This window comes from Notolabrus celidotus, chromosome 3 (assembly GCF_009762535.1).
Source record: "Notolabrus celidotus isolate fNotCel1 chromosome 3, fNotCel1.pri, whole genome shotgun sequence".
NCBI classification, from domain to species: Eukaryota; Metazoa; Chordata; class Actinopteri; order Labriformes; family Labridae; genus Notolabrus; species Notolabrus celidotus.
In genome coordinates, this window is record NC_048274.1 from 13,266,442 (window position 1) to 13,280,233 (window position 13,792).

The window sequence follows — 13,792 nt, forward strand, 5'->3', positions numbered from 1 at the left end:
AAGACTGCAGAGTTTAAGTGTAAATGCAGGGGCAGAGAAAGTGTTTTTGTGGAGGCGGTGGGGGGTGTTTGTGTGCATGTGCACGCATGAGTGTCTGTGATTTTGTTTGGAGAACTCAGCAAATAAGCAGCAAAACCACACTAGAATCCTGTGTGTATGTGTGCTTCATTGTGAGTTATATGAGTTTGCCGAGTCCAGATTTAAGCTCCCTTTCTGGGAACCAGCATTCCCTGCTCTTCTAAAGCGAGCCGTAAGAGACCAGAGGGCTTTGGGAATGAAGAGGCATGGGCTGGTTTCAGTATGTCCCAGGTTTGTCTATTGTACACAGCGAGTGGTAACAATGGGAGGGTTAAGTATCTGATATACACACCGAACCCTGGGACTCAGCTGCAAGTAATTAAAGCTGGCAGTTGGCAGAGGAGAGAGTCAGGCGACTGTAATGGCCGCTCTAAGTTCATACCATAATATTTGGATGATGGACCAGGCTGCTAGTAAAAGTGGTGTCATGCTGTTGACCCAAGGCTTTCTCTTCTCCCCACGTCCTGTCGGCTCTGAGGGAGGCACGTAGAGGAGAGAAAAGGCCTTTGTGCCACCCTGATGTTTGTTTGTAATGAGATCTGCTGTTTATTTTGTTTTTTAGCTTTTACTTTAACCTCATAAGTCCGGTGATTTCGTGCTTTTCATTTTCTCCTTTGGTGTGGACTTCCTTAAGACGTATTCACAGCCCTGTGTTTCTGTTGTAACTTCAATGGAACATAAAATCTTAGGAATGGACGCTCATAATCCACCAGAAGAAGAAGAATGTGGATACAAAGCAAGCGGCAACCTCCAGTCTAAAAGTATGAGTCCAATGCGGAAGTGCTAAAAACTGCAGTTCATCAAGGATACGCTTGAGGCTGGCTCCGAAAGTACCAGAAACCAAATACACATCAATTCAAAAAAGACGATCTTTACAGCAGAAATAAACATGTTTACAGCCTGGTACATATGACGAGTGTAGTCTGGATAGCTCATTTCTCAATCGGCACACACAGTACAGGGGGTGAATTTTTTTTAGCGAAGCTATTGAGATTATGAGTCTTCCAATGAGAGGCACAGCTGACTTGATTGACAGGTGGGAACACTGTAGCTGTTGGCTAGGAGGCTCAAAGCCCGCCTCTTTACGTCACAATGGCTCGACAGCAACAATATGGCTGCCGGCGCCGATTGACCTCAAAACAGCGCTTCAGAAACAGATGGGTGGCGTCATGGATACTACGTCCATATTTTATACAGTGTATGATACAAACTTTTCCCCCTCCTTAAGGACAACATTAACAGAAATGACACTTCTAGGGAAGCAACTGAGTTTTCTTTATTCACTGATCTGGAAACCAACAAATCCTCACATGAGATACCTGCGCACAGATTAGAGAAAACAACTCAAACAAATAATTAAAGACATTTGACACCCTCATTTTCTCCTGATCAACAGGAATACTCCTCTACTACTAAACATGTTAGACTGTTAGTGTCTCTGGCAGTTGCTGCTTCAAGGTGAATAAATCACCTCAAGTGTTGTCACTTGAGTTGGTCAGACATCTCAAGGCAAGCGGCTTGAATGTTTTATGGAAATGCAGCCAACTTTGGCCACCTCTAGCACATCACACCCAGATTACACTTTGATGGCTCTGAGTTGCATTGTGGGTAATGTCAGCATCAGGTTCTGACTGGGAAAACAATGGTGCTAGGATTTTTATTTCATTGTGTGACGACTTTTATGAAATGAAAGTTTTACTTACTACTTTCTGTTTTTTTGTAAGAAATGGAAAGTCTCTACCTAAATTAGCATCTTCAAAAAAGTTTCTACAGTTATTCCCCTTTTAATTTTTTTGGTTCCTCTTTCAGACTTATCCTTTGTTGCATGTACAGGACAGGGAGCAGTGTGGCATGATTCTTCCCTACATGTAGCTGGCAGCAGAGTTTGGCAGTGATAAAGATGTGTAAACTTGTATGGCATTTGTCACGAGGCTGGAATCCTCATGCTTTGTTCGCACATTAATAAATTCTGTATTGCCTTGTCATTTTTCAGATTTGTTGCCAACCAGGTCATAGATACGTTCTTATAATTACTTGAGAGTTGGAACATAAAAAGCTGTGGGAAACGTGCCACTGTTACTACAACATCACAGTGAAATGAAACACAAAGATGTATTTCTGAGGATAACACATGAATCATAACATCAAATGAGTTATTGATCGCACACAGAAATCATGACTCTCAAATTGACATCCAATTCTGTTGAGTTCCTCTCTCCACATAATCCCTCTTTTAATTTGTTCCCCCCTTTCTGTCTCCACAGAATCAGTGTATGATCTTCTTCCAAGAGAGCTACGATTGTCTTCCTCCTCTAGACAGATCCTTAAAGCCATGAGTCAAAAGAGCGGTGGAGAGGCCGGGCCTCCTCCTTCAGCAGCTATAGCATCAGGTAAGATCATGCTCCTCTTACATTAACTATCTTCTCCGCGAGCAGCACTGATCACATCTCATCCTCATGTCACAGTCTGCTCGAGGGGTGCACAACAGGGCTGCTAAGTTATTACTGTTAATTATATCAGTGTTTATTGTAAATATAGGGCCGAATTATCAAACAACAAATGTTTCTAGGTTATTTTTTTATATTTCAAGGTTTCTTTTTACATTTTTTGGAACCTATTTTTTTTAGAATCAGCGCACATTTAGTCATCAGCCTGTAATCATAAATATAAAACTTTTAAAATTCAGAATTGAAGAAAACATAAGACCATGAGGTCTAATATGAACCTTTTGGATAGTTTCAGTTCTTTATACCAAAGTGGAGAAAGCGTGCTGCAGTAAACAGGAAATAGTTGTTAGTTATGAAGAAGTCTGATCTATTTATCTAACAGCTGGAGAGGTAACCTACATCCTGCCTCTCTAGTCTGCACCTGTTGTTAAACAAACACCTGAATATGTCAAAAAAAAAATCCTGTCCAACAACCAGCCTGCAGCTCCGTGATCCTCCCACACCAGTCCAGTCATATTAGAGGAACAAAACAAAAGAACTTAGTAAGCAAATTATGTCATCAGAGTTCAGTAAACCGAAAATGCCTTCTACCTGCACCATGATAGACTGTGAAACACTTGGTTGAAGGAGTGGCTGTTGTTAATACATGTAATTGGCTGTATACAGGAAGTGTGTAAAAGTAGTTAATGTGTTAGATTACACAAGAGGCCTCTACGTTTTTGAAGGAGCCTCATTTTTTGATTCAGAATATTAAATAGGTTTATGGTCTAAAGTGTAAAATTACCCAATAATGAGTTCTGAGCCTGACAAAGCCTCTTATGTCACACTGTTGCATTCTCAGCCCAAAATACTTACAGGTTTTTTTCACATTTTAAGAGAATTAGTAAGCTTGGAGTTTCTGTAATCTCATTGTTTTGAACGTTGTATACTAACATGGTTGCATAACCTTCTTTACTTATCAGCACTTTATCAAGGATCCCTTTTTTCAGAATTCTTCTAATTAATAAAGGCCTAATCATTGTGCTCGCCGTATGGTCAGATGAAAAGGTTCAGCTGTGAGTTTTAACAATATTTTGATTTGGTGCTTTTTAGACAAGCCAGCTTGAGAGAGACAGGAAATGTAGGGAGAGAGAGTGGGGAAGGACATGCACCAAATCATGCCGGGATCGGGAATCAGTTCCTCAACCAGTGTGAGAAGGACCACAGCCTCCATGCATGGAGATAAGATAATATAAGATAAGATAAGATAAGATAAGTCCTTTACTCGTCCCGCAACGGAGAAATTCAGGTGTCAGTAGCAAAGTAGACAGTGCAAAAAAATATAAAGCAAACAAGAGCCTATAAAATATAAATTATTAAAAGGAGAATTGAAAGAAAAGAAAAAAATAATTAAAAAGTGCCCGCTCCACTAACAGAGCCAAACCAGCGCCTTGGTGTAGGCAAATCGTACATGAACAGCACGGGTAGAAGAAAAAAAAGCAACTTTTAAAGTTTCTAAGTATTTCTTAATTTTACTTTGAAGGAAATTAAAAGCACATTTTCCATTTAAGCACATTCCTGGGGTGCTGTATGACATCAAATAGATAAATAGACATACAGTATGTACAAAATATTGCATATTCTTGTGACTGGGAGTGGCATTTTAGGCCTTTCCAACTTTTAATTGCTCACTTAATTTGTCACCTCCTCTGCCAAATGAGCGCTTGTATGACTTTCATACAGGGGACAGGTTTGGAGTACTGCACTCTGCACTTCCAAACCCGCCACATAGGACTGAACTCTCCAGTTTTCATCCACTGAAAACAGCTTAATATCCTTAATAATGAACATCCCCACTGCCCCTTGTTATTTCTCTGAACCAGTGGGGCATGTAGGAAGGCGTCAGTGATATCGTTGGGTGATGGCCACACACGTGTGCAGTCACGTTGGAAGTGTTTCCAGTTGCCTGTAACATGTGTAAACATGTTTGCAGACAGTTATTTTTTTGTTTACCGTTAATCACACCACAGATTTTAGAGACGCCGGTGCTTCATGGTGTTGCTGCCTCGGACTCACGCACACACAAATGGAGCAAATTCAGAGCCAGCTACAATGGGTATCATATCATATTAGGAATTGTGGAATCCCTATTGGAGAACGTTTTTTTTAGATTAGCAACAGCATTACCTGGTTTTATTCTGAAATTGCATGCTGCAAAAAAACAAACAGGATAGAGGCATGGTACACTTAACAGGAGAAAATGTGTTTAACATTGTTTTTGGCTTCTATCAGAAAAAGGTACAGACGCATAAATGCTGAGAAGTGACAGCTTAGCCACTTTTTCAACTTGCATTAATTGAAGTAGAAAACATATGAGCTGTTACATGCAGTGAGAGTGAAGTGGATGAAACTATGTTAAAACATTAGAAGTAGAAAGAAAAAGAACTTCACCCCCCTGACCTTTGTCATTGGTCCAACATACCCACACTCATGGTCTGATGATATCTACTCATCAAAGCAACAAATTGTGTACAGACTTATGGGAAGCTAAAAGATAATTCAAAAAACAGCACTTGGAGCAATTCACAATTTTGTTTCTATTGTAATCCTAATAAACTTTTGACAATTCCAAAATGGCTTTAATATCGAAATGACATTTAGCCTGTGCTTGCTGTTTTGCTCTGCTCCTCATTGAAGCATCAATTCCTTAGATTGAGTTTCAGTAAATCCAGGAGTTTGTTCCCTTTGGACTTCAGTGCTTCATTACAACCACTCGCAGGTGAAGTATACTGTATTTCACTTTCCATGGAACTATTTGTTCTATTGAAAATTGCCAATAACATAACCTGGCTTTTTTTTTTTTTTTCATTATTCCAGGAAAATGCTTTTTTTTCACAGACACATTACAATTACAGTGTTGAGCAATGAGTCACCAAACAATCCAGAATTTCAACAGCAGTCTAACTCCTTTTTTACGATCTGCAACTTAACCAGGCTTTTCCCCACTCTTCATCTAGTTCCTTGTGACTATTTGAATGCTTTTGAAATTACAGCGTCAATGTCAGCATGCCGGAGCAACATTTCCTGACAAACCAAATACCCTGTGTTTTTCTCATTTATTACAAAATCTGAATAATTTTAACTGTTTAGCTCTTATTGCTCATTCGCTGTCTTATTTTTATATTCCAGGAAGTTCCCTCTGAAGCAGGGAGTGTCTGCATATAAAATGGTCTGCAGTTCTCTGCTTCATAGGTCAGAAGCTTGTTTATTTTGTCTCTGTGGCTACGCTCAGTCCCAACCAAATGAACTTTTGTAGCAAAAAATAAAAATTGAAAATTCAAAGCTCCAATAACTAGCATGCATTATGTTGTGCATATTACTGTTTTAAACTTCCCTCTCCATTTCATTAATCTCACAGACTCTGACCTGACTTTGTCAGGCTAACATCAACACAGTATCAGACAAATGATAACTTCAATCATTTTTTTTATTTACAAGAAGTTTCATTATTATAGTTTTTCATACAGGGGACTGCTCATCACTCATCTTTTCTTTGGCCCCTTTAGAAACACTCATATACTGCGCCTCACATACTGAACATTTATAAACTTCAGACACCATAAGCAGCAAAGACACACGCACATACGATCGAGTGAAAAGGGGGAATTTTTAATTGGAAGAACCAAACAAAAGTGTAAAATTAAAAAAAAAAACTTAAAAAGCAAAACAAAAAAAAATCATAAACAAATTTTGCTGCTTAAATGGGACTGCTAGCCAACTCTGGTTGGGATAGCTTTATTCACTATGTAATTATTTGCACTGTAGATGCCATGTCCGCCTCTATGACCCTGGAAGGCCCGCGCAGTACTTTTTCCACCTCTTCCAGCTCCGCCATTCATTCCAGTGCTTCAGCCAGTGACCAGAAACCGGTTCAGTGCAGCAATGTCGACACCGACGACATCAGGAGTAGTAGAGGGGGACCGGAGGTGGTCGGAGCAGAGGGTGGGAATGGTAACAGCAGGGGAAGCAGTGAGATGACCCCATCAAAGCGCCGCACCGTACTGAATATCTCTCCACCTCCACAAGACTTGTTTGATGACAGCCAGATGTCCTGCCAGGGTGAAACATCCCTGGACTCTGAGCAGAGTAACAGCATCTGGATGGAGGACTCGCTCTCCAACTTCAGCATGATGAGCAGCATCTCTTATAATGACAACACGGAGGTGCCACGGAAGTCTCGCAAGCGGACCCCTCGCCAGAGGCCCGGTCCTAAATCTGCGCCTGCAGTGGACGGCAGCATGGACATGTTTGATGCTGACAGTGCTAAAGGTCCACACTTTGTCCTGTCACAGCTGGGCCCTGACAGCAAAACTGGACCAAAAGGAAGGTTTGTGAAAAACCCTCAGGTGTAGCCAATTTGAAGTACTTTATCATCGACCTGTTCCATTAAAGTGGCGTGAGAATGATCATGTTTAATTTCAGGTAGAAGAAGAATAGAAAAAGTGACAAAATTAGGATCTAATTACACTTGTTGGCTTACACCAGTTTCTGTAAAAGTCTCTGAAGTTCTGCAAGTTCTGATCTGATGATTGCAAAACCAATAGCAGCAGATCCTTATTATTTTCAGTCTTGACACATACTGCATATACTTTGTGCTCAGGAGAAAGGAACACATTGACTTTCTTACAGTGGGAAGTTGTTTGATAAACAGTCATCACATTGTATCAGTAAAGTTTTTACTCCTAAAGGTAGTTCAGTAGTTCACGTCTTATGAAGGCTTTAATCTACATTACCATTGTTTTAACAGCCCTCCTGCTCTAATCTCAAACAGCACTCATCCTAATTGTCAGAAAAGCTATTAAAAGGAAATGACAAATTGTATACCAGATGGAAATCTTCAACAATTTATTCTGGCTCTAAATTTCCCACCACACATTGACTGAAGAAGAGCGGTCAGATCAGAGAGGAGGGAGGGGCAGGATGCTGAGGCACAAACAATGGTCAGCCACAGTGAATCACAGAACCGCTCTCAAAGACGGAGGATAAGTGAAGCAGATTAAATAAGCAGATAACTCTGTTTAAGAGCTGGGGATAGAATATGCCTGGTTGATGAAGGGCCTGTTAACTCTGGTTTGCTCAGAGCATCATTCAGTGTTGGGGGGTAGGGGGTCTGAATGAAGACAGGGTCATTCTATGTCATGTAGTTCCTTACCTTTTAAACCACAGACATTGCCAGTTAGATTGCATGAACTTAAACACGGATTGAGATTAAGTCTGAGAATTTGCGATCTGTTGGTGTCTTTGTTGCAGCTCTGATGATCCTCAGTCGACCAAACAGAAGGGAGGGACTCTTTTGATGCAGTACCCACAGAAGTGTGAGGGCAAGGAGCTGAAGATCCTGGTCCAGCCTGAGACTCAACACCGAGCTCGCTATCTGACCGAAGGCAGCCGAGGGTCTGTGAAGGACCGCACGCAGCAGGGCTTTCCGACTTTGAAGGTAACTTTCAAACCTGTGACACAACTTCTGCTGTATGAAGGTCGGGTTAGGGGTTGAGTTGAAGGTTGGATTACTGCCAGAGGCTTTGAAATAAGTATGTGAGACTTCCTGTTTATGGAGCTACAGGAGCAGTGGTGCAAACATTGTCAGACACGGTCAAGGTGAGTGAGGTTAGGTCATTGTGGGAGGAAGTGGAAAGTCTCTCCTGCAGAGACTGAATACTTGACTGAGTAAGTTAATACTGTTGCCGGGCAATGCTTTATCCAATACTTTTTAAAACCCTCCTCTCTTTTATGGTTTTGTTTTGTACTTTTTGTATTCTGAATATTAATGAAAGGTTGCGTTACAAAGGTTTGGACATGATGATGACAAATGATAATAAAAACAATCATAATAATAATTATGGTGATGATGATAGTAATCATAATAATGATGATGATGATAATAATAATATTAACAATAATCATAATAATTATAATAATTTGATTTATACAGATATTTTAAAGAACAGTTTCCAAAGTGCTTTACAGAGGCAGCAAAATAAAACAAGCGGGTCATAAAATAGGCACAATAAAGAAATTAAACTTATATTAAAAGACATAAAATTGCCCTAAAATAACTCTAAAGGAATACAATTATTAAAATATACAGTATATCTTTTTTAAACAGTTAAAATAAAGTAGAATACAATAAAGTTCAGGTAAAGTCAGGAAAGCTATGCCCTAAAAGTGTGTTTTAAGAAGAGATTCAAAAGAGATCACAGACTCAGCATACCTGATCTCCTCGGGTAGATCATTCCGTAGTGTTAGACCCCTCACTGCACAGGGAATGTCTGCCCTGTTGTTAGTTGAACACTATTTTTGTGTATGAAGTTATGCTACTGAAAAAGGGTTTGAGAGGACCATAAATACAAAAGACTCAAATTGATTTTTACTTCAACTTCAACTGTTAAATTAAGCATAGAGTATCAGCTACACCATGTCTTTAGGTAACTCTGGTTTCCTGATTCCTGAGAGAATAGATGGGAAAAAGAAGGGAATGAGTTTGGAGTTGGACCAACAATCTGAGCCCAAGAGGTGTTTTAGCAGTGAATCCAGACATAAAGCGGTGTGAGTTCTACTGGATCAGCCTTCGTCTTGTTTGTACTGTCAGCGCTCTTAAAGAGCAGGTAGACACATGCAGAAAATGGGTAGAAATACAGGCTAACTACAAAGACGCCAAACACAGGTACTTTAAAAAGGGCTGAATGGATTGCACAAGAAGGAAGAAAGGCGATGTGCAGATTTGAAGCTAAGATTTATTTAGATAAATGGGCAGGACATATAAAGCTCAATTGCATGATGTAAAGATGCCAACATGAAGTCATGCAATACTTGAAGGCATCTACTTCACAGGTAAGGAAAGTGCTGTTAAGATGCCTGTGATGGGACATAATAGCACCTGACAGAACAGGATCAATTATATGAGATTAGAAAACTAGCTGCTCATTAATTTCTTGGCACAGTCGGAGCTCAAGTCTCAATAAAAGTAAGTGTTACTGTGTCATTTTAAACATTTTATTTGATGCACACATTGCTTGTCTTGTTTTTTTTTTCAACCTCAGCTGGAGGGAGTCAGTGAGCCGGTAGTCCTTCAGGTGTTTGTGGGCAACGATGCTGGCCGCGTGAAGCCTCATGGATTTTACCAGGCGTGCAGAGTCACTGGCCGGAACACAACGGCCTGCAAAGAGGTGGACATCGACGGCACAACAGTCATCGAGGTGTCCCTGGATCCAAGCACAATGATGACACTAGCGTATGTTCTTTTCTTATGATTAACTTTTAGTATTTCCATGTAAGTGTTACATTTCTTTATGTGTATAAACCACAAAAGGCCCCTTTCTTTAATATGCCCAGTGGTAACTTACAGATAATTCAAACCAGTTACTTAACAACAGGATGGCAAACATGCATGAGAAGTCTCAGGTACACTGATCCCCTTGGGGAAATCAGTTGTGGTAATGAGACGCTGAGGTATTTAGTGTTGCGAGGAGCTGCTAGTTTAGCAAACACTGTGAAGTTTGTTGTTTAAACTGCAGGTTGTCCAAGCTATCCTTGTTTCTCCATGCAGGGTGGACTGTGTTGGGATCCTGAAGCTCCGTAATGCTGACGTCGAGGCTCGCATCGGTGTGGCCGGGTCAAAGAAGAAGAGCACACGCGCTCGGCTGGTGTTTCGGGTCAACATTCCCCGTCCAGATGGTTCAGTGCTCACACTACAGACTCCCTCATCTCCAATCCTGTGCAGTAAGTCAGACTCCTGGTGTTTGTCTCGGTCCAAACTTTAAAAGATAGAGTATTGGATAGATATTGGCAAATGACAAGATGATGCATAAATGTATCATCTCTGTTGATAGCTGTTTGATAGAGACAAAACAGACGGTTTACTGTAACCTACTTAGCCAACAGATTCCCATCATAAGATGAGCTGTTTTCCTCATCTGTTCCTATAACAGAGGAGGTCCTGTTTGTAGGTTTAATGCAGCCTCGGGTCTGAAGACTGCTGGCTTTTGATGTCCGCATTCAGAGACAATGAGTAGAGATCCTTTCAGATTCAAGTGTTATTTGATAATGCATACAGTATGAGGGTGTGGCTGATTTCGTGAACAGGAAAGACGCTTAGGGCCATAATAAAATAGATTTGGTAGAAATGCTCTGAGAGAGACATGGGAGAAAGAGAAGGAAAGGACAAAACAATCGAGGTGTGTGGACTTCTGTTGTTTACACAGAGCCAGAATGCAATCCGGGGAAATATCTTTCCACCAAACCAAAAGAAAAAAAAAAAACAATAATCCCCCATTGGCATCTGTGCATGAGTGTACGTGTGGGTGTGCAGACTAGTGAGAAAGCTTTGTGAAATGTGTGAGAGGCAAAGGGGGAGTGGTTTGAGCTACAGGTTGCTCAAAGTTCTTTTTGGAGGTCTGTGAGAAACAAAGAGAGTTTGAGTTAGACGACCACATCACATCTCTGTTCAGGGTATCTGCAGCTTCTAAAGGCCTCAAATTCAATTCCTTTAAGATGATAGGTCATCATAGATTTTTAAAAAGTCCAAAACTTACCCTTGATAGCTCGGTTACGAAATGCATTGTAACAGATGGCAAGCTTCCAGGGCAGATTGCGCAATCAAAAACTACAAGAGTATTAGCAAGCGGCTGTGTAGCAGTACAAAGTTTTATCTTGTCATGGATTCAGTCTCTTCTGACTCTAATTGTACAAGCTTGTTAGCCTTGTGTCATGATGGGAAAATAATAATATAATAATAACACATTTTATTTATAATGCACCTTTCAAAACCAGAGTTAGAAGGTGCCTTACAGACGTACATTTAAAACAAGGCTAAAACAAGCTGATAAAACAGTTCTATCAAGAAGTTAAACAAGCAAAAAATATATATATATATATATTGATAGCACACCAGTTCAGAGAAAGCTGTTTTTAGTGATGATGTAAAAGAGGACACAGACTCAGTTAACCTAAGATCATCTCGTAGGGAGTTCCAAAGAATATAAACGAATAGAATAGAACAGAATAGAATACAATAGAATACCTTTATTGTCATTGCAACAAGTACAACGAAATTGAAAGGTGCAGTCCTCATTAGGTTCCATTTAAACAAAACAATCAAGGTATAAAAAGTAATAAATACAGGAATAAAAAAACACTGTCAAACACACAGCATACAAATCAAATCACGGAGCAGCGAAGTTCACACTTGAGAGTGAATTTTTCCCCCAGTCCTATTATTGCACAGTTTATGTTATTATTGCACATGTGTATTAGACTTGACTATATTGCACAAAGTCACTATTCAAAAATTCCCATACTCAAACAGTGTTGAGAGCAGTAATGGCTCTTGCATAAAAACTGTTTTTTAGTCTGTTTGTTTTTACTTTTAATGTCCTAAAATGTCTGCCAGATGGTAGCAGCTCAAAAAGTGCATGTCCAGTATGAGTTGGATCCCTGGGGATGTGTTTTGCCAAAGCTTAGCGTCCCGATGACCAAAAGCCTGATCCTCTATAATATATATTTTATTTAGCCAAATAAACACTGAATAGACATTTGAATTTTTGATCCATTCATTCCTTTTCGGACACGTTTTGCTGTGACTGGCTATAATATTTTGATATATAAAGTCATTTAGAGTTATTACTCATTGTAATGCAAGAAAGTGCTTGGTAAATTGTGATTCATATTTAATGATTGTCCTTTTATGAATGTATTTAAAATGTATATATTCAAGAACCGTATTACCAATCAGTCTTAAAAAGGAGGGCCACTCTGAACATATGAGACTGGTGTTTTACAATGTTTCAGCTACCATGATGGCATCATTGGCTTCATCATTGGGAAAATACATTATGTTTTTTTTTGCAAATGAAGAACCAGAGAGCATCTCCAGTGGCTTATAATTATGTTCATTAATAACTATTTATGCTTTTAAGCTTGGCACTGCATTGCACACTGTGTTGTGTTGAGTAAAGCAATGATGTAGGGCTACCTCAAAACAATTATTATATAAATGCTGCCGTATAAAACATATCTGTTTTGTTTTTCAACCCTTGGGAATCGATCATTATTTTAATCTGTAAATATATCAGTGTTGACTGTAAATAAGGTGAATGTGTCTTACAGCAGCAGGGAGCAAAGTTTGGATGAATAACTGTTGGGAAAGTTTTCAGTGAAACCTTATTAATGAACTCACACTGTTTCCATCTCTTTCCAGCTCAGCCTGCAGGGTTGCCTGAGATCTTGAAGAAGTCACTGCACACTTGTTCAGTGAGAGGTGGAGAAGAAGTCTTCATCATCGGCAAAAACTTTCTAAAAGACACCAAAGTCATATTTCAAGAAAATGTTTCAGGTAAAAAAAATCAGACTTTCAAATTTGAATTGATTGTACGTATTTTGAGTTTTCATGCTTTTTCATTAAAATAAACGTACTTCACCTTCTGCCAGATGAGACGTCATGGAAGGCCGAGGCTGACATTGACATGGAGCTTTTCCACCAGGTACGCATGTGATTGTTCTTGTGTTATTTTTGTAACAAATGATTAATGCCAATTACAAATGAGCGGAGTAGATAGAAGCAGTCATTTCAGATTTGTATGGGGATTTAGATGTAATCATCTTAAACGGCTGCTGGGTCAAAGGTTTGAGTAGTCTCATTGTGTTCTGACCTAATTGCACTCAGTCTGGAAAGCGGCACTGAGTGTGTCTTAAGAGTCCAGTTATAATCTTTGTTCCTGGAAACAATGATGATTCTGCAGCTCATAGAGGAGGTTCTTCTGTTTAACTCTTTGATGTCATTTATTTACTTGTGAAGGAAAAATGTTGACCCCTCTTGTGACCTGAACAAACATTGTTTGATAAAAACACTGAGCACATCATTGGCTCAAACCTTAAGTATTTACCCTAAAATGTATAAGACAAGTCATCACATGTTAATGCAGACATCACTGTAAAGATCTGAACTTATATATTAAATTGTATTATGCCCACTCTCATATTCATACATGTTTACTGACCTGTTCTGATAATTTCCTTGCAGAATCACTTGATAGTGAAGGTTCCTCAATATGAGAATCAAGCCATCATCTCCTCTGTGTGTGTGGGGATCTATGTGCTGACAAACGCTGGGAGATCCCATGATGTCCAGCCATTTACCTACACACCTGATACAGGTTAGTTCAAGCAAACATCAGCTGATCTACTCAATCACATGTTTGTGTTTGTCTCTTCTTAGACCAGCTTTTTGTATC

General features: G+C 39.6%; 1 protein-coding gene across 2 annotated transcripts in view; it reads left to right on the forward strand.

Moving 5' to 3' along the window:
- Window positions 1-13,792, forward strand: part of nfat5b (nuclear factor of activated T cells 5b) — a 41,210-nt gene that overhangs the window by 18,830 nt on the left and 8,588 nt on the right. Inside the window, exons 2-10 of one of the 2 annotated variants that reach the window (XM_034680966.1) lie at window positions 2,343-2,468; window positions 5,694-5,756; window positions 6,330-6,891; window positions 7,815-8,001; window positions 9,605-9,795; window positions 10,111-10,283; window positions 12,760-12,894; window positions 12,990-13,042; window positions 13,582-13,714. In XM_034680966.1, coding sequence (XP_034536857.1) covers window positions 6,335-6,891; window positions 7,815-8,001; window positions 9,605-9,795; window positions 10,111-10,283; window positions 12,760-12,894; window positions 12,990-13,042; window positions 13,582-13,714 — 1,429 coding nt within the window. In that variant the 5' untranslated portion in view covers window positions 2,343-2,468; window positions 5,694-5,756; window positions 6,330-6,334. The remainder of the gene's footprint in view (window positions 1-2,342; window positions 2,469-5,693; window positions 5,757-6,329; window positions 6,892-7,814; window positions 8,002-9,604; window positions 9,796-10,110; window positions 10,284-12,759; window positions 12,895-12,989; window positions 13,043-13,581; window positions 13,715-13,792) is intronic. The other variant, XM_034680965.1, reaches the window with a different exon arrangement.